General features: G+C 31.8%; 2 protein-coding genes across 13 annotated transcripts; both read left to right on the forward strand.

Moving 5' to 3' along the window:
- The first annotated feature begins 3,427 nt into the window (after positions 1-3,427).
- Positions 3,428-8,009, forward strand: LOC107962979 (titin). Of its 2 annotated transcripts, none has more exons than XM_016899579.2 (8): positions 3,428-3,902; positions 4,598-4,673; positions 4,774-5,496; positions 5,673-5,807; positions 5,895-5,978; positions 6,449-6,508; positions 6,613-6,699; positions 7,577-8,009. In XM_016899579.2, exons 1-8 carry the CDS (start codon positions 3,865-3,867, stop codon positions 7,754-7,756), a joined length of 1,383 nt encoding a protein of 460 aa, XP_016755068.2. In that variant the 5' UTR covers positions 3,428-3,864; the 3' UTR covers positions 7,757-8,009. The 2 variants fall into 2 exon arrangements, with proteins under 2 accessions (XP_016755068.2, XP_016755067.2); XM_016899578.2 differs by having other exon boundaries at positions 4,611-4,673.
- A 4,210-nt stretch (positions 8,010-12,219) lies between these two features.
- LOC107962980 (uncharacterized) lies at positions 12,220-15,632 on the forward strand. 11 transcript variants are annotated; one of them, XM_016899584.2, is made up of 5 exons: positions 12,237-12,585; positions 13,150-13,302; positions 13,389-13,451; positions 13,547-14,733; positions 14,846-15,632. In XM_016899584.2, the coding sequence occupies exons 4-5, from the start codon at positions 13,555-13,557 to the stop codon at positions 15,188-15,190; spliced, it is 1,524 nt and encodes a 507-aa protein (XP_016755073.1). In that variant the 5' UTR covers positions 12,237-12,585; positions 13,150-13,302; positions 13,389-13,451; positions 13,547-13,554; the 3' UTR covers positions 15,191-15,632. The 11 variants fall into 11 exon arrangements, with proteins under 11 accessions (XP_040930866.1, XP_040930865.1, XP_040930863.1 ...); XM_016899585.2 differs by having other exon boundaries at positions 13,415-13,451; XM_041074933.1 differs by having other exon boundaries at positions 12,239-12,377.
- The last annotated feature ends 2,710 nt before the right edge of the window (positions 15,633-18,342 follow it).

Below are 18,342 nucleotides of genomic sequence, written 5' to 3' on the forward strand. Positions count from 1 at the left end.
GACTGGAACTATATGCTCTTCATATATATATGTGTGTATAATCAGTCAGAGCAATGATCAGTAGAGATAGAATCATGGCACCATACACAATTTCTCATCAATTCTCAATAGGCAGAATATAACAAAATACCAGAGAAAAACAAAACCATGCAGATCATAACCCAATCAGACTGACAATATATTCATCTAACGTTAAGATCAAGGAACATTTTCATAATATAAGAATTCATCAGGGATTAGATAGCCCCAATAATATTTCCAGTATCAGGAAATCTCATACAATATCTCTATAGAGACAGTCACAAATTGTTCACTATAATTACCATGCTTGAACATTTCATATTTCGAACATTATTCCTTTAACTATTTCTATCGTCCCAAATTCCATAATATTCCCTTTACTAAGAAAACCAATTCATTAGGGAATTTCAATCAATACATTTCTCGATATCATAGCAAGATAGATCGTTTTACCAAAATTAACCTTTTTCGCTAGCTGCGATATTGCGAAAATTAAACAATTTTTCGGTCAATCCGATATCTTTCTAGCTCATATCTGTACTTATCAACCCATTCTCAATCTCTAAACATGATTATAACCATTCCATCATTGAAATCTTTGGTTTCTCACTTGGAAACTCATTCAACATAAATCTCAGGAATTCCCATTATAAAACACCACTTTGGTAAGGGGAAGAGGGTCGTAGGGCCTCTGACTCAACTCTCATATACATATACATATACATATACATATAACACGGTTTTTATCATAGCAATCATATCTCAATCATGTCATTCATTTCGAGTAACTAACATCCATATTGGTTTTACACTCACTTTCCAGTTATCTCGTTTAAACAAGTGTACTTATACATGTATTTCCATGTTTCCTAGATAATCTTACTTATCCATTCATTAAATCAGACAAATCAAGCACATAATATCATTTAAGGGCTAAACAAACATGGATAAGTATTCACAGTCTAAACTTTCACCTTACACGTCATCATATACATATCATTACAATCATATATATCAGTCCAAGCAATTTAATACATTTACTCAAGTTATAGGAGCTTACCAATCATAATCATCCCAACCAATATACATGAATATTTATCTTATCAATATTTTTGATAAGTTACTCAAACATATGCATTTATTCAAATAAATCGATCATATACATCATGGAATTATCTATTAATCATAGATAAGCTCATTTCACTATGTACACATGTCATGAATTCTCATTCGTACCTTTCCAAGTTTCAGTTCATCATGACTATACTTTACTCGAATATTTTAGCATCACATTCAACATGGTCGGTGTAGCTCGGTTGGAGAGTATCTTTGTCTAAACAAAATGGCTCTCATATGCGTCGAGAGACATCACATTATCACGGATCGGTGGCATGTATAGCTGGACTTTTACACATGCTAGGTTAGTCCGAGAACCGACTAAACCATAGGTCTGATACCACTAAATATAACACCCCTCACCCTTATCCAACGCCGGGACAAGGTTCGAGGCGTTATCGGACTTAAACATTTACAACATGCAAAATTGGGCCACAAATTTTTTGTCCAAAATTAAAATATCTTAAACACATGCATATCGTTCATGGGTAAATTTTTAAACATAAATCCTAACTCAAAATAATGGTAGAAATGAGCAAATCATGTTACCGGGATTTCAAAAATACATAGAACATTAAAAACGGAGCTCAGAATAGTTTGGAAGCTTGGCCAAACCCTAACCATGGCTGCTCTTGGTACATTTTGCTGTATCAAGAAGAAAGGGACACATTTGGGGCTTAAAATTTGTCTTTTAATTCATTTTACCCTTAAATGACCAAAATACCCTTTTTACTATTCTTTCAAAAATTACCCAAACAAGGTCATTTTTGTCCAACAAGTTATACAATGGTTTAATTATCATTTAAGGACTTCCTATTTAAAATTTCATGACAATTAGACACCTCTAACATATAAAACTCAACTTTTTCACTTTTTACAATTTAGTCATTTTTACTAAATTGAGTGCCCAAACATCGAAATTTTCGAACGAAATTTTCACGAAATCATTTGGTGAAATTTTAGATCATAAAAATATAATAAAAAAATGAAATTTTCCTCATCAAATTTGTGGTCCCGAAACCACTGTTCCGACTAAGCCCAAAATCGGGATGTTACACACATAGCCTGAACACACGGCCGTGTGACCTTGTTTTGAAAATTTTACGTTTTTTTCTTAAACTTTCCAATTTGTTTCAGATTAGTCTCAAATTGTTTTTAAGCTATTTTTAGGGTCTAGTGGGCTTAATTTAAGGACAAAATATATGTGTTTGAATGAATTATAATATGTTTAGCCTATTTGAATGATTTGTTGTTTAACATTTTCGATTATACGGTAATGCTTTGTAACCCTAGTTCGGCGACGGAGACGGATTAGGGGTGTTACAATGACAAACTCACTGAGGACCATCCAAAACCCAAACAAGCTTCGATTTGTCATTTAAATGGTTAAGAGAATTTTCCAAGAGCATACTGTAAGTGAATTTGATTGTATAAATACCATTTGGAGACCATTTTGACATAAAAACATTTTGACCAACCAGAAAATTCGGGGTTGGGGTTTCAGCAAAATAAAATAGTATCACTATCCAAAAAGCAACGTAAATAATCCCAATTCCAATTTCCATCCGTAGAAACAACCTTATTCAAAGTGATAGAAGCATCAATAAAAGATGAGAACCTACAAAAATTGAGAAGAGGGTCTTCATCCACTATCCAATTATCAGTCTAAAAATTCACAAGATTCCCACTAGTAGACCATAGTAGACTTTGGTGTAGTAGTGGCCAAACCTTTGAAAGCGATATCTAGACGAAAGAACATTTACTATGATAGATATCTTCTGGAATTACCTCAGTAATCTTATATTTTGCTCTGATGACTCTAACCCATAATGATTCCTTATTAGTAATAAAATTGAAAATCAACTTAAGCATAAAAGAATCGTTCTGTTGTTTAAGACATCATAATCAAGCTAAGACTTAATCAACTACTATAATTGTTTATTTAGCTCCTCTATAAGGAGACTTGAGTTTAAAAAAGTTACATTAATCTTCACTATCAAAAGCCTATTACATCCCAACTACATCCCAACATGTTTGGTAGAAAATAGTTGATTTTCAATTTCCTCCTTAAAAGAAAAGGCAGCAGAACCTATAACATGTGAATTCCATGTCTCACTCATTATTTCTTTAATTGGGGATGTGTTAGTCATTGTTACTTGCTAGAGATATTTCTTTTTGGCTGCGGAAGAATCTAGAAACAAGTGGAAATGGCATAATGGTAATATAATATAAAAACAAACCCAATTCCAATAATAAAAAACATTTAGTCCTATATATATACCTCAAAAAGAGTACAAACACTTGGGTGTGGCGGGCGTGTTTCCAATCTCCTTTATTTCCAAATTTTCCCACTAATAATCGTCGTTTGAAAATCCACTTGAAAGAAAGAAAAAAGAACAGGCGAAAGTCAGAAGCCCTGTTACGTAATGAGGAACAGAAGGGTTGCTCAGGTGTCCACTAGCGACGACGAGGATGAAGTACCGATGACTCGCAGACGGTCTCGGTCCGAAGATAAGAGACCAGAAAGGAAGAGGAAGAAAATGAAGTTACAAGATGAAGACGATGAAGAGGTGGATGAGCAGATGGAATCCAATAAGAGGAAGAAGAAGAAGAAGCAAGACGAGGAAGAAGAAGAAGAACCGGAGGAAGAGGGAATTCAGGAGGATGCCAAGCCGATAGGGAAAGTCGTTAGGGTTTCTCGGAAAGGGAGAGGGAGGAGGAGTCATTATGAGAGTTTTGAGTTTGATGGCAATCGATATGATCTTGTAAGTTCTTATTTGCATTTAGGGTTTTTTTTCAAGGCTTTATTTCTTGGAATGGCTTTTTAAGTGTTTTGAGTTTAGTGATTTCTTTTATCTGGCTTCTGGTTTTTTGCTGATTTTTGTTTGCTATGTTTTGTGGGTTTTAGGATTTTTAATGTATTGGGTTTTGGATATAGGGATTTATGATCTGATTTGTTGGTTGTTGGACAATTATATGATCCGTTAGGATATTTGAATGTTCTTAATGCATTTTTCGTGCTTGCTCGAGGTTCGTTTTTAAATTTTAATAGTTCAAAGGAAAGGGTGCTTGGTTTTAATATTTGTTTATGGTGATTTTGATATTATATTATTTTCAGTTGTAGCTGGGAGAACCGAAGAGTATATTTTTGGTTTATGGATGTTTGGTTTTGTCATTTGTGTCTGTTTTCTCAAGTTCGTGAAGACTGATAACTGATTGACGGATTATTATTGTGTGTGTGTGTGTGTTTGGTGGATTTGGACTTTTTTATTTTCTAAATAATAACTTGTGAAGCTGCTTTGAGTAGTTGCTGAAGATTCATTCGGTTTATTTTTGTTGTGCTCTGTTTTATTTTGGTTGCTAGTATTCTGGAACTCGGTATTAGTTATTTGTGCCCATACATGGTCTATTTTTCTGATTTATACCTTTGCATTTTTGCATTATTATTTGTGTTTACTAGTGTTGGTTTACAGGAGGATCCGGTTCTTTTAGTTCCTGAAGATACAAAGCAAAAGCCTTATGTGGCTATCATTAAGGTAATTAGATTGCCTTCTATTACAGGTACAGTTTCTTTATTTCCAAAAGTGTTTTTAGTCATATTCCTTCGCAAATAATGGAGCTTTTAAATATTGATAGGACATTAGTCAGACTAAAGATGGGAGCATTATGGTTACCGGGCAGTGGTTTTATCGCCCTGAAGAGGCTGAGAAAAAAGGCGGTGGAAGCTGGCCATTAAATGATACAAGGGAACTTTTCTATAGCTTCCACCGTGATGAGGTTCCAGCAGAATCCGTGATGCACAAGTGTGTGGTGCACTTTGTTCCCATACACAAGCAAATTCCAAACCGTAAAGAGCATCCAGGTTTTATTGTGCAGAAGGTCTATGACACAGTGGAACGGAAGCTTTGGAAGCTGACTGATAAAGATTATGAGGATAATAAACAGCATGAGATTGATCTTCTTGTTCAGAAAACTTTATCGCGATTGGGAGACCTTCCTGACCTTGAGTTTGATTCTACTGCTGCAGTTTTTGATCAGGAAGAGCAGTTGAAGGCAAAAAGAACTCTCAGAAAAAAGAACATTTCACCCCTTGATGTTACCAGGAATGATGAAGGAAGTACCAGGTCTGATCAAAGTTTGAAAGCTGAAACACCTGGAAGCTGTCCAAGTAATACCAATGAATATTACACAATTTTGTCGAAAGCTAAGGTGCTAACTGGAGAAACCCATCGTGATAAGTGGATGACCAGGCTTCTTCAAGGAGTTCAGTACATGTGTAGTTGTCCTGATGGCTTGGAACGTGAAAGAGACATTAAGAGTCCAAGAATTGCTAATGGATCTCAAGAGAAGAGTTCAAATGTGTGCAGTGATTTCCTTTTTGGCCTATAATTAGTTTCTATAGTAGGAATATCTTTATCTTTTCCCAATTTATGATTAACAAGAATAGGTGTTATTTACTAAAAAAAAGTATAGGTGTTATTAATTGATGAGATTCTATGTTTTGCACAATATTTATTTTCTCTCTTGCTTTGCAGAGTGGCAAATCTTTTACATGGCCAGATGCTGCTGTTCCTGCTATCACTGCCCTTGAGAAGGCCTCACATGATGCACTTTGTTCTGATTTCCAGAAGTATAACCAGAAGTTACGGCAGCTTGAGTTCAATCTTAAGGTAGAGGGCTTTATGCTTATAAATCTCTATAGCTGTCTTGCCTTATTTGCATTTAGGATGATGTTAATTTTTGTTTCTTTTTGGCAGAACAATGCATTTCTAGCTCGTCGTTTACTAAATGGAGAATTAGAACCTTCAACAATACTGAACATGTCGCCAAATGAGTTAAAGGTACAGTCTGAGTCTGTTAGGTGTAGGCTTCTCTTCTTTCCTGTTTGTTTGAGAGAGTGATAGAAACCTTATGTAGGTTGAAATGTCTAATGTGTTGAATCTGATGACTCTTGAACACATGAAATAAAAATTGGTCATCTATTAGGAGTTGTTTTCTCATTAATTTAGAATGGAAAATGTGATAAAATATACCTTTTGTGGGAGAGTAGAATTTTGACATGATCTTGTCTGCATAGATGTGGTGGCCCGTGGCTATAGAAGTCTTCTTTTATACACATAATCTTATTAATAGTTTTTTGTTGACTTGTTAGTAATTATCATTGCCATTAAGTTTTAAGGTGTTTATTTATTTAAAATTATTTAGAACAATGGCATTTAACTATTATTCCGCACCATTTTATTGCATCTATGACACTAGGATTTTGGTTTTCTGTGAGTGGAAACATATATACTAACAATTTCAACTCTAGGAGGGTTTAACTGCAGAAGAGACGGCCAAAAAAGAGCCTGATGAGTCAGAGCGCATGCAGGTCACCTCTCTCTTCCTAATTTTGTTTTAAGCATAGAATTTAATGACCTTTTTGTTATTGTGGCTGACGTATGCTCGCCGGTTGTTCTACTATCGTGAAAGCAGATGACTGATGCTCGATGCTCAAGATGCATGGAATTTAAAGTTGGTCTAAGGGACATCATCCAAGCAGGACATGGAGACCGTTACCAGGTGATCTCATATTTTCTTCTTTCATGAAGTCACTCTTACTATTTAAAATAAAACTTCATGTTCCTTGCCTAGCCAGATGTGTACTTGCTCAGATAATTGAACTTGTTTATGTAAAAGAGACGTTAATGTGAAAGTGCTTAGTACAGACATTGATCTATGCTAGATATCGTCAATACTCTGGTTCATGCATACTTATTTGTGGGTTTGTCTGCATGCATTGAGTTTTATACAATTTTTCAAGCCAATGACAAAAAAGGTTTTCTAACCATGTTGAACAAGAAGACTATTTTTAGGTACAAGTTATCTTTTATTAGGGCAAAATGTAGGCACAGCTAATATATCAGACTTGCAACTTGCCAGATATTATTATTGTTTATTGTAATATGAATTGGATATAGACATGCATCTTTCATCCATCAATATCTATGTTTCTGTTTAAAAATTTGATGATATATGACATTTATAAAGCGCATAATGTGCATCAAAACAGATAATTGTATGTTAGGGGTGATGGAGAGGAATAGACTCTCAGACTTATGAAGAAAAGTTCAAGATGGCAATTATGAATCAAGGATGAATGTTATATATGGAATCGCTAACATATAATTTAACTTCAAGGATGAGTATTTTGAGTTAGGACTGGAATTCCTAGTAAGTCTCGGGTTTGTTGGCCTTGACATTATTGAAAACAGACCATGTTATCTATTATGATATTTAGAGGCAACTGCGTGCAGCTTAGTACTATTTACTATGCACTGAAAAACATATTGCAGTTTAAGAACCTAAGCATGGTATATATGGTTTTTTTGTTTAATATACGTCATATAATTTCCATTTTTAACCATTAACATTCTTTGAACATCCATTCTCGATACAGTTGGAATGTGGTGCTTGTGGACATTCCTGGTATGCTTCTAGAGATGAGGCTGCTTCACTTACAATAGAGCCCTCACTGCCAAAGTTGCCGGTAAGGTGTGATCAGCCACAGCTAAGCCTGAAAAATTCAGAGAAGCTAGTTAGTCTCCGTGAGTCAGAATCTGCAGTGAAGGTAGAGTAGGAAAATCACTACGGTTAGGAACAAAATTGACCATTTGTACAGTTGAATGGCGACCTAGTGATGGTTAAAACCCAGAGTACATAGGCATATACATTACATCCACATGAAGGTTAGGATATAACATTGAGGTTTCAGCAAAGAATTATTATTGATCTATGCTGAAACAAGTCGAATTAACCAGTATTTTTTTCAAGGTACTGAATATATAGTAGCACAATGTACAAAAATCAATTTAGACCCCCATTTTGAGCCATAAGATTATTTTCACCATTTTCTTCTGACCGGTTATTTTTAAGCAACTTTGCCAAGAAACGTGGCTAGAGCCATCCGAAGTAAAGGGTTGGCTAACATAATGGAGTGTGGTTGCGTAGGTTGGCGCCTACGCCATCAATCTTTTTTTGAAAGGATTAATATGGCGGCCATGTTTTGTATGGGTGGTTGCCCAGCTGTAGTAGTTAATGCTACTTTTATAGCAAGAGAAGAGATTCCATTTTCGTTTTAGCTATTAAAAGTTATTCCGACTTATTGGCTCTTGCAGGTAGCCATGTTAATCTTAGATTAGAAATATCTAACCACTCCATCTTGAAGGCATAATAGAAAATTTTGGAAGTGAATAAATAGGAGACGTAAACCAGCAGCAGCTTCCAGTAGGGTAAATGTGTATATTTGGAAACATTCACAGGAATAATGTTCATCTATTTTGTTTTTTTCTCAATTCAATTTGTATTTTCTTAAAATTAAATTTGATTATTAACTTTTAAAAAGATATTTTAAAAATTATATTTGATCCCTAGTTTATAAGAAAGAGTGATATTGTATTTTTTTTAACGAAATTTTAAGTAGAATAAAAATCTTTTATGAGTCCATATGGTATTATTTGTTTTGTATATCATAATGATAAATTTCTCAATTATAAAATTATTCAAAAAATAAAATATGAGTGTGAATTGTTTAATTAAAATTTTAATATTTTAATCATTAAAAATATAAATCAATATTTTTTAAAAAATTCAACTTCTGTAAATATTAAAAGTTGAATTTATTATATCTCAAAAATATATTATGGTTAAAATGTGCAGGACATATTTTCGAAAGTATTAGTTATATCGGGGCGATGAATGGAATTTATTATAATATGCTCATTTACGCCATGAACTTTACTATTTTATTAATATTACTATTTATAAATAATTACAAGGATATGTTTGGTTCTTTAGAATCTCGTATTTTTGAGATGGTAATATATATATATATATATATATTGGACTTTGATGACTTCGATACAATAATCTTACAATGGTGTTCAAATTTCAAAATAGGGAGTTAATATTTTTTTCTTGTCAATACCTCTTTCTTGAAGAGATACAGAATTTTCAAGGGAATGTTACTTTTATATTAATTTTATTTTAATATTTTTATCATTTTACTCTTAAAGATATAGGTTTATCCTCATTATATAATGTAATTATTTTTGTAATTATTTTAAGAATTGGCAGAGCTAGAAAATTCTTTTTTGGTCGAAATTATGTTATATATTTTTACATTAGTAAAATGTAATTTTATTTTTTTAATAGTCTATACCTTTTTAATTTTTAAAAGATTAAATTAAATATTTATCATTTTTGAGAGTCAAAATATAATTTAATCGTTATTAATTTAAAATTTTAAAAATTATAAAGGACCTAAATTAAAAATCTACCACTTTAAGGGGCATGGCCCTCCGATCTCTTAATGATTCTGCCATTAATTTTAAGATTTATCCATTAAATTTTAAATTTAGGTTCAAGAATTTATAACGGGTTATTATGTAAATTTGTCACTATTTTTTAGATAAAAATTAAAATTTATCACTATTGATACTTGTTATTATATTTTTAAATTAAAGGTAAATTTATCACTTTATTTCGATATTAAATTTTGTCACTTTACTTTTGTTTGATTAAATTATAAAATTAAAGTTTAATTTTTTATTAAATTTTAATTTAAATTAAATTTAATAAAATATTTTATTTAAGTAATTAAAATATTTATTAATTAGCATAATATTAAATTTTAATAAAAACTGTTATTAATAAAAACAAAACAAAACATTCATTTTTTATATATATTTTAAAATTTCTTAGGTCTTCCTATTATTAAATAACTTAATGTTGGCTATTTAAACAAAATATTTGAAATGATACTTTTTTCATTAAATTTTGTTTTCAAATCATTAAAAATTAATATCTAATGGTAAAATTTTAATTAAAAAATAAATTTAATGGCAAAATTAAATAAAATTTAAATTTTAGTAGCATATATAAATCAAATAATAAATTTATCCATATTCTTAAAAGATAATGATTGACGTCATTCAAAACGAAACATAAAGACAAATTTCAATATCCATCTAATATGACCTATTTATAATTAATTTATTAATTTATTAAATCTAATTTACTTACTCATCCCTAATTAAATTGATTTTATATTTTAAGTTATATGCAATTTCTTATGTATTTTGTTTTAAGGTAAAATTAGAATTTATTTTTATTTAATAAATTCATGTGGTTTACAATCTAATCTTAATTATTATTAATTGAGAAGGTTTAACATTTTATTGATTATATTACTTTCATTTTGCATGATATTATTATCTTAAATTTTTTTTCCATATTTTCATAATTAACTTTCTTTCTTAGTAAGTTTTTTTTATCCTTATTTATAATTTATTAAAAACAAGTTTAATTTCACCAAAAGCTATTATTCCTGTTGTTTTTTATCTTCTACACGGCTTTAGTTTTAAGTGGTAAAAGCTTCTATGTAAGGGTACATATATACTTTTACAATGGTGTTGTTTTTTAAAAGAATTGAAGACTTAATTTTTATTTATTAATACCTAAAAACCTTTTGTTTTAATGTGCCAAAACATATAATAATAATAATAATAATAATAATACATTCCCACCCACCTAACCAGCCACATGCATATAAAGTTAAATGCTTAGAACAATTGTAGCAAAAAAGGCCCACAAAAATGCTTGTCCCACATGAGAAATCTCACTTTCCTCTTTTCATAATAATTTTCATCTAACCACTCTTTCATATGAAGATGAATATTAGAATAGAGTTAAATCATCCCAATTGGGTCTTAATTACCTTACACTAACATGTCCTTTTTTAGCATCTTCTCCTTAATTTACCAACAACTAATAAAATTGATTGATTTTGCTAATTCAATTTAAGAGGCTTCAATGTCTATAACACATTCATTTGATTTTACTACATTTCTTAGGTCCCATTGCATGATACAATGGGAGTCTCTCTAATCCTTCATCCATCTGTTTTAGGATTCATGTATTTCTATATTAATGTCTCAACTTTTTTTTTTCAAATTGATTTCTAAATTCGGAAATTATTTCAACATTGAATCTTAAAAATTTTTTAGTCCAAATTAATTTATGATATTTTCTTAATAAAGTTAAACTCAATATAAAAATAATTAACTTAAAACAAAAGTTCAAGTCTCAAAAAATAATAAACCCTTTTGTCTACTCTCATGCAAACTTCATCACCATTAAAAAAAGTGGTTCCAAAATTTAATGTAACTTCATAACCATTTTACTATTTAGGACATTATTATCTCTAGGGTTTGCTAATGAATGATTTATAAGATTAATATTTTATGTAAAGTTATATTATAATAACGAAGACAACCACTTACTCCCGTTGTTAGTTTTAGAATGATTTTTTTTATGGTTAATATTTTTTTAATTTAGTTATTAAATTTATCAATTTAATTATATTTATTATGTATGTAAAATTTTGAGTCAATCTAATATCTCTATTATATTAGTCTAAAATATTGTTTATATTAATATATATTTGACGATTTAAAATTTTTTTTGACATAAAATAAATAGTTAATATTTTTATTTCAAGCTTAACATGTATGATATACATGAATAAACCATAACATTCGAAGTTGTTAAAATATCAATTATAAAAAAATTATAAAAATATGTAAAAAGTAAAAATATGAACGGTGTAAGTGGATCCCACTCGTATAATAATTTAGATATAATACATCGTATGTTATATTTGTTTATAAAATTTTAATAGATTTATAATTTATATTATTTGAACTTAAATTTAATTCTAAATATGATTATATATTCTCTTTTTATAATCAAAATTTTTAATTAAAGGAGAATGTATTTAAAATTTAGAGATGATATTGTTGAATAGTGTAGACATGAAATTTGAAAAAATTAATTTATATGAACAGTAAAAAGAATATGAATGATACAGTGATTAAAAAAAAAAAGAAATGACTAAAAGTAGAAAAAACCGAAAATACCCATGGGAATGAAATGAGACTTGTATGATTTGTGGCTACTATTGTCATTTCCTATTATCATGTATCCGACCAAAAGAGAAAAAAAGAAAGAGAAAAAGGCAAGCTAAAGAGAAGAAAAAAGGACATACATAAACACATAAAATGACTAGTGACGACGACATAACCAGCACGCAGATCATGACTTGAAACATACAAGATTGCTTTTTTTCTAGACATGAACAGAATAAACCTGAACAGCTCATTGTCCCTCCTCCAAATTTCTTAGTATAATCCATCACACAGGCAAGCCATGTTTTCTCTTTCAAAATTTCCGACCTTTTTGTGTCTTACGCTTTTTCCTAGTTACTGTTCCCCCTGTTCTTCTTGCTTTCACATTGTTGTACTTCTCTGTTTTGCTGGGTTCTCTTAGAATTTCAATTACCCTTTGAGGAACATGTCTCAACTCTTGTTTAAACAAAGGTTTTTGGTGTTTTGCTCAAGAGTTTGAAGGGTATGATTTGCATTTTATTACAGTATTTCTTAGGTTCTTCTTTTAATTCAATTCTGAATTCTGTATGATCTATATTGGGGTATCCCCATTTTTTTTTCTAGCTTTTACCTACTTTTTGTTGGCTTAGAATGCAAGTGAAACTAAAGTTGGTGTTTTTCTTTAATAACTGTATATGCCTTTATCCCTGTCACTTTACTCTGTTTTTTTTTTCCTGAATGCTTATAGAGATCACGAGATTCCTGGTTGTCTCAAAGGTTTTAGCTTTATTTATGTGATCACAGCCATTTGCTTTTTTACAAAGTTTTTTATTTTTATTTTTATTTATTTATAAGGCTACCAGTTTTGCTTGTGTATGAATTATGACCAGAGATTTTTGGTTTTGTTCTGGAAAATGCTTTTTGCTTGATTATTAGGTCTTATTTTTCAATTTACAGACTAAAAATTGTTTTTTTTTTCCTTCAATTGTTTCAGAAACATTGTCTTGTAATTAATTTAGGGAAAGTTTATTTTCTTCTGTATTAATGAGGATGTTATCTTTGTTTATATGATTTTGCATTCTTGCAGGACTGTAAATGTATGAATTGAAGACTTAGGGAAAACTTCACGTTTGATCTGAGTCCGAAGACTGTTGTTCCGTGTCTTAAAGCGATGTCGGAAGGGGAAAACCATGTTGTAATGCTCGGTTGAAGCCATTCTATATATCGAAGCTCCGAAGAGGTAAGGAAAATGAAAAGTACAAGCACTGTCAAGGGGAGGAGAAAAATTGAATTATCTTGTGGTAGTGACACTTCTTTTTCCTTCAGAATTGTTGATTCTCTTTGTAATTCAGAAGAGGAAAGCTCGCAACGAGGAAGAGATCTGGTGATGTATGTCGGCTCGAACTTGAACTCAACATCCTCTAGCAGCCCTTATTTGGAATCATGTTCATCTGATGATTTCATTGAATTCTGTCTAAGTTCAGATAACAAGATGGACGTTAGTTTCGGATTTAAACCCGACGATGACGCAGCTTGTAATCCGCACAAACCGCTTGAAGGTGACTCATTCTCCAGGACCAGCTCAAGGGCTAACTTTAGTCCTATTAGAAAAATGTTGGATCCATTGGTGAAAGCAAAGTCTCCACCGAGTCCTTTGGGTTATGTCACGGTCACGGATGCTGACAATGTTGATACTAGTGTGATGGGAAATACGAGAAGAAATAAGACATGTCGGAAATCTTTGTTACATGACTTCTTGCATAATGCTGAATCGGATTTCGACTTTTTCGAGAAAGACAACGTTCACTCACTGATTCACCTACATGGTTGTCTTAAGTTGGGAGCTAAACATGGGGTACCCTTTTTTGAGTTCTCAATGAATGAACCAGGAGATGTTTTTCTAGCCAAAACATTGAAGGCAAATAATGGTTTCAATTGGGTATATACCTTTCACTCTGTTGGCAATAAAAAGAAAACCAATGCTGGTATATCAGGACCAAGTGATAATAGTAGCAAAGATTCTGCTTCAATTATTGCCCAGATGCAAGTTTCAAGCCGTTTATGCTCAGAAATGAAGGAGGGTGGGGAAGTTGACAACTCTGTGGTTACGGAGTTTGTTTTGTATGATATCGCACGTGCTAAACAACGTGTTACTGTCCTTGGATCCACTGATGTTCATAAAGCCCCTGCCTGCTCTAATGTGGTGACGCTTAAAGATCATTTAAACCATGCTTGTGACAGTGATGAGATTGAATTCATAAATGGACCACCTGCCAAATTGCATCCAAACCTTGAAATAGCAGCCATAGTCATTCAAGTACCATTTAAGAATAGAGAGAGCTTAAAATACAGAAGAGGAGATAAAACTGATGACCGGAACCACTTAAACCCACTCAATGTCTCTATGACTGAAGAAAGCAAAAGCACAATACAAGACAGCAGGAGCCAAGAGAAGGTGAAGGTCGTTATTCCAACCGGAAATCACGGCTTTCCCTGTGCTGGGACTCGGGGTCCTTCATCACTACTTGATAGGTGGAGGATTGGTGGAGGCTGTGATTGTGGTGGCTGGGACATGGCTTGTCCCCTTGTTGTTTTTGGCAATCCTGGTCGAAATTGTTTAGAAGATCGACTACTAGTGGATAAGGAGCAGCCTTTTCAACTTTTTCATCAGGTGAGATTTTAGTTCCTCATATGCTAATGTGGATAATATACAGAATCTACCTCAAAAACAGATGGTTGGAAAGCAATTTGCTTCATTTTTTATATTGCTAATTGCTTTGTAGGGTGCCAAAGAGAATACACCGGCGTTGACCATGACGGCCATTGAAGGAGGGTATGCAATCGATTTTCATGCAAAGTTATCCACATTACAAGCGTTTTCCATTTGTGTTGCAGTTCTACATTGTACAGAAACCTCTGCTGCTGCTACTGGGGAGACAGAAGGCAAACATTCATCACAATACAATTCCTTAAAAATGCTTATCGAGGAGGAAGTGAAATCGTTAATAAAAGCGGTCACGGAGGTAGAGACGAAGAATAAGAAGAAAAAGAAAGTCAGCAAGAAGGTGGAAGCTATCCCACCATCCTATGTGATTAACCCTCCTTTCTCACCAATCGCTCGTGTCTAAGCCCGAAACAATGCCTTGTTGAATCGAAACTGGCCTATTGATCCTTCTCCAGGCATTCTGCCATGTTCTGACTAAGAACAGCATTGATCCACGGTAAATACAAAATGTCTTATCTTGCACGAATCGATGGTTAGATCACTCAAGCAAGAACTTCACTGCACTACCAATTCGTTCTATGATAGAAACACCATAACGTTCATATTGTAACTTTGGTAGCAAGGCAAAATTAGTGATGTAGCTATTGAGACTCTGAGGTAATAGTATATCATAGAAAAATTTACCTGAAAGTGCTCTTTTAGTCAGTTTACTATGTTTTTAGAGCCAACATCGTTCATAAAGAAAAAAAAAGTGTTGTACATCCTTAATAATATGACCATTTTATCCATTTTGACCCTCATATTCAATAATTCAAAATAGTTCAATAATTCAATTGTTTCTGCAACTAGTCCTGTTCTAAGATTGTTTCTTGACTTGTTTTGCCAGATAACTGTTACCCTTACAGGACATGTGAAAATTTTGTGGTAAAACTTAAGACTGCTGGGAAACTTGTTAGAGATAAGAACCAAGTTTGCCATTCTGGGTTTTGTTTTTGCAGACTTTATGATGGTTAAATCAGTAAAGCTCAGTACATTATTTTTTCAAGCATCAAGCCAAATGAATTGCAACAAGGTGTGTGTCGGTATGTGTAATAATCCAACCATATCATTTTGAAACCATGCAATCTACCAAAGAAACAAAACTGGAAATTAAGTTTATGGCTATTTAAAAATTTTACCACTTTATTTTAAAATTAAATGTATAGTTTATTGTAGAAAATTAATTTGCTTATCAACTTTATAAGGATGGGTTAAGTAATTTAATCATGAAATTATAAGGTAGATTGATATTAGAGGAGAAGCTGCAATATTGCTGGCAATGCCATAATATAAACATGGTAAACCTGCAAATATCATATATTAATTTGAAGATGCTTACAAGACATTATGATAAAAAAAAAATTATTTTCTATTCAAAGAATTAATTATTTAAAATAAACTTGAATTAATTATTATTTGACAATATATTTAAAGTCAAATAACGATATAATTCGGTTCCTAATAGTTTTGTTAAACTGATGGAAACTGACAAACTCTCATATGATAAACAGGATCATCTAGTGCGTAGTACTAAGAAAATTAACGTGATTGAAGGCGTAGGCACACCGCAAGCTGCGGCCTTCACTTGGTCTTTTAAAGACATGCTCATTTAGTCTCCGATGTTTTTTGACATGTTTCATGGGTCGTTATTGGTGGAGGAGGATGATACGAATTCTGATTCTGAAATGGAAGACAGTGATTGTGACTTCTCCGCTATTTTGACAGTTAAGATTAATAAGGAATGGAAGAGTCAATAGATTGGCCAACAACTCGATCAGTGCTTGTCTAGTCCGATGTACTGTCAGTCCAGTCAGTCACATCTATGTCTCTATCTTCTGGGAGTAATCCGCTCCGATACTCAAGACAATACATCTCCCTAATTGACTTAATAGACGACATATTAGTCTTTCAATCGATTTGCTCATTTCTAATTAGACTAAGGACATATTTAGGTTCGCCTAACAATATAAGCTATCTTTTCGTATTACGATTTGACCACGTAATACCGTTTAGTATTAGTTTAAACATTAGACAACTAATGAGCCAATATTTGCTTCTATTTTAAACTATATGCAAAAACCATGTAAGGACAATATACAAAAGGTATTAAAGTAATTCACGAATAATTTTATTAATAAATCTGTTCGAAAAATTACAAGTGTACATAGACGAAAATATTACACTTAGGGCACCAGATCTAACAGTTTCCCACTTGCCCTAGTGAAGTAAATGAGTCATGTTTCACATTCCTATGCCCTTAATATGTTTCCCAGAGAACTCTCTAGCTAACAGAGTCTTAGTAAAACAAATCCTTAAGGTTTGTCCTTAGATGCAATCTTTGACTACATCCACTATTCCGTCAAATACTACCGTCTCCCTTATGATTCTTTCTACCAATATGTTTTGTTCTTATGTGCCTTCTTTGGGGTTTAGCTATATATGCATTGTTATAATGCCATAGCTTTTCCATACCTCATTTAACTACCCGGTTTCTAATGGTGTTAGAAAATATGGTTTTGAGATCCTGTTTCCATAAACCAAGTCACTAAAGATTAAATAAAGATATTTATAGAGTTAGTGTATTAATGAATTGGAATTCGGTTAACTAATTTAATCGAAATTGTGGTTAATTAAAGCCTAGGGACTAAATTGTAAAAGTCTAATCACTATAAAATTTTAATTAGTAAATGGTTTGAGGACTTAAATAACAAGTAAACCTAAGATTTTATGCAGTTGGTGGATGATGATGTGAGAAACCACTTAGTTTAATTAATATTAGATTAGTATGATTTAAGCCTTAAGTTAAACTAAACAAGATTAATTAAGCATAATTATAGTATATATATTAAAGAAAGTTGGAAAAGGTAATATCATCATCTTCCTCACTTAGTCATAGTAGGAAAAACAAAGAAAATCAAGTTGAGGCCCTGAAACTTTCGGCTAAAATTGGTAAGTAAATTTTAAGTAATTTTCTTGTAATTTTTGTAAATTTGAGGTCATGTGAGTTTGATTTAGCTAACCCATGTACCAATTTATAAATATGTTAAAGTTTTAAAAAATTTCCATTATTGATTTCTTGAAGATTTAAGTGTGAAATTGATGGAAATTGAGCTTAGTCTATGAAAAAGACTAAATTGTAAAGCTTAATTGATATTTTTGTACATTAGGGACCAAATTGAATAAAATAAAAAATTATCATAAATTATTAGTAGTGATAGAAAATAGAGGGTCCCTAATGTGTTTTTTTGAAATCGGATTTTAATTTGAGGCTTTAAATTGAAAGTTATGCTAGTCTCGATTTTAGGCACTAAATTGAATAAATTAAAAAATATGTGTGACTTTGTAATTGATTGTGATTGAGATGGAATTTAATACGATGTATTATAGGATTATTATTCATAGCTAAAGACAACATGGGAACGTCGAGAGGGGAAGGAAAGATGAGAGTAGACGACGAGTAATTCAAATTTTTTAATTGTATTTCTATAATTTGAATCATCATAATTGTTACATATT

The sequence above is a fragment of the Gossypium hirsutum genome, chromosome A08 (assembly GCF_007990345.1).
Source record: "Gossypium hirsutum isolate 1008001.06 chromosome A08, Gossypium_hirsutum_v2.1, whole genome shotgun sequence".
NCBI lineage: Eukaryota > Viridiplantae > Streptophyta > Magnoliopsida > Malvales > Malvaceae > Gossypium > Gossypium hirsutum.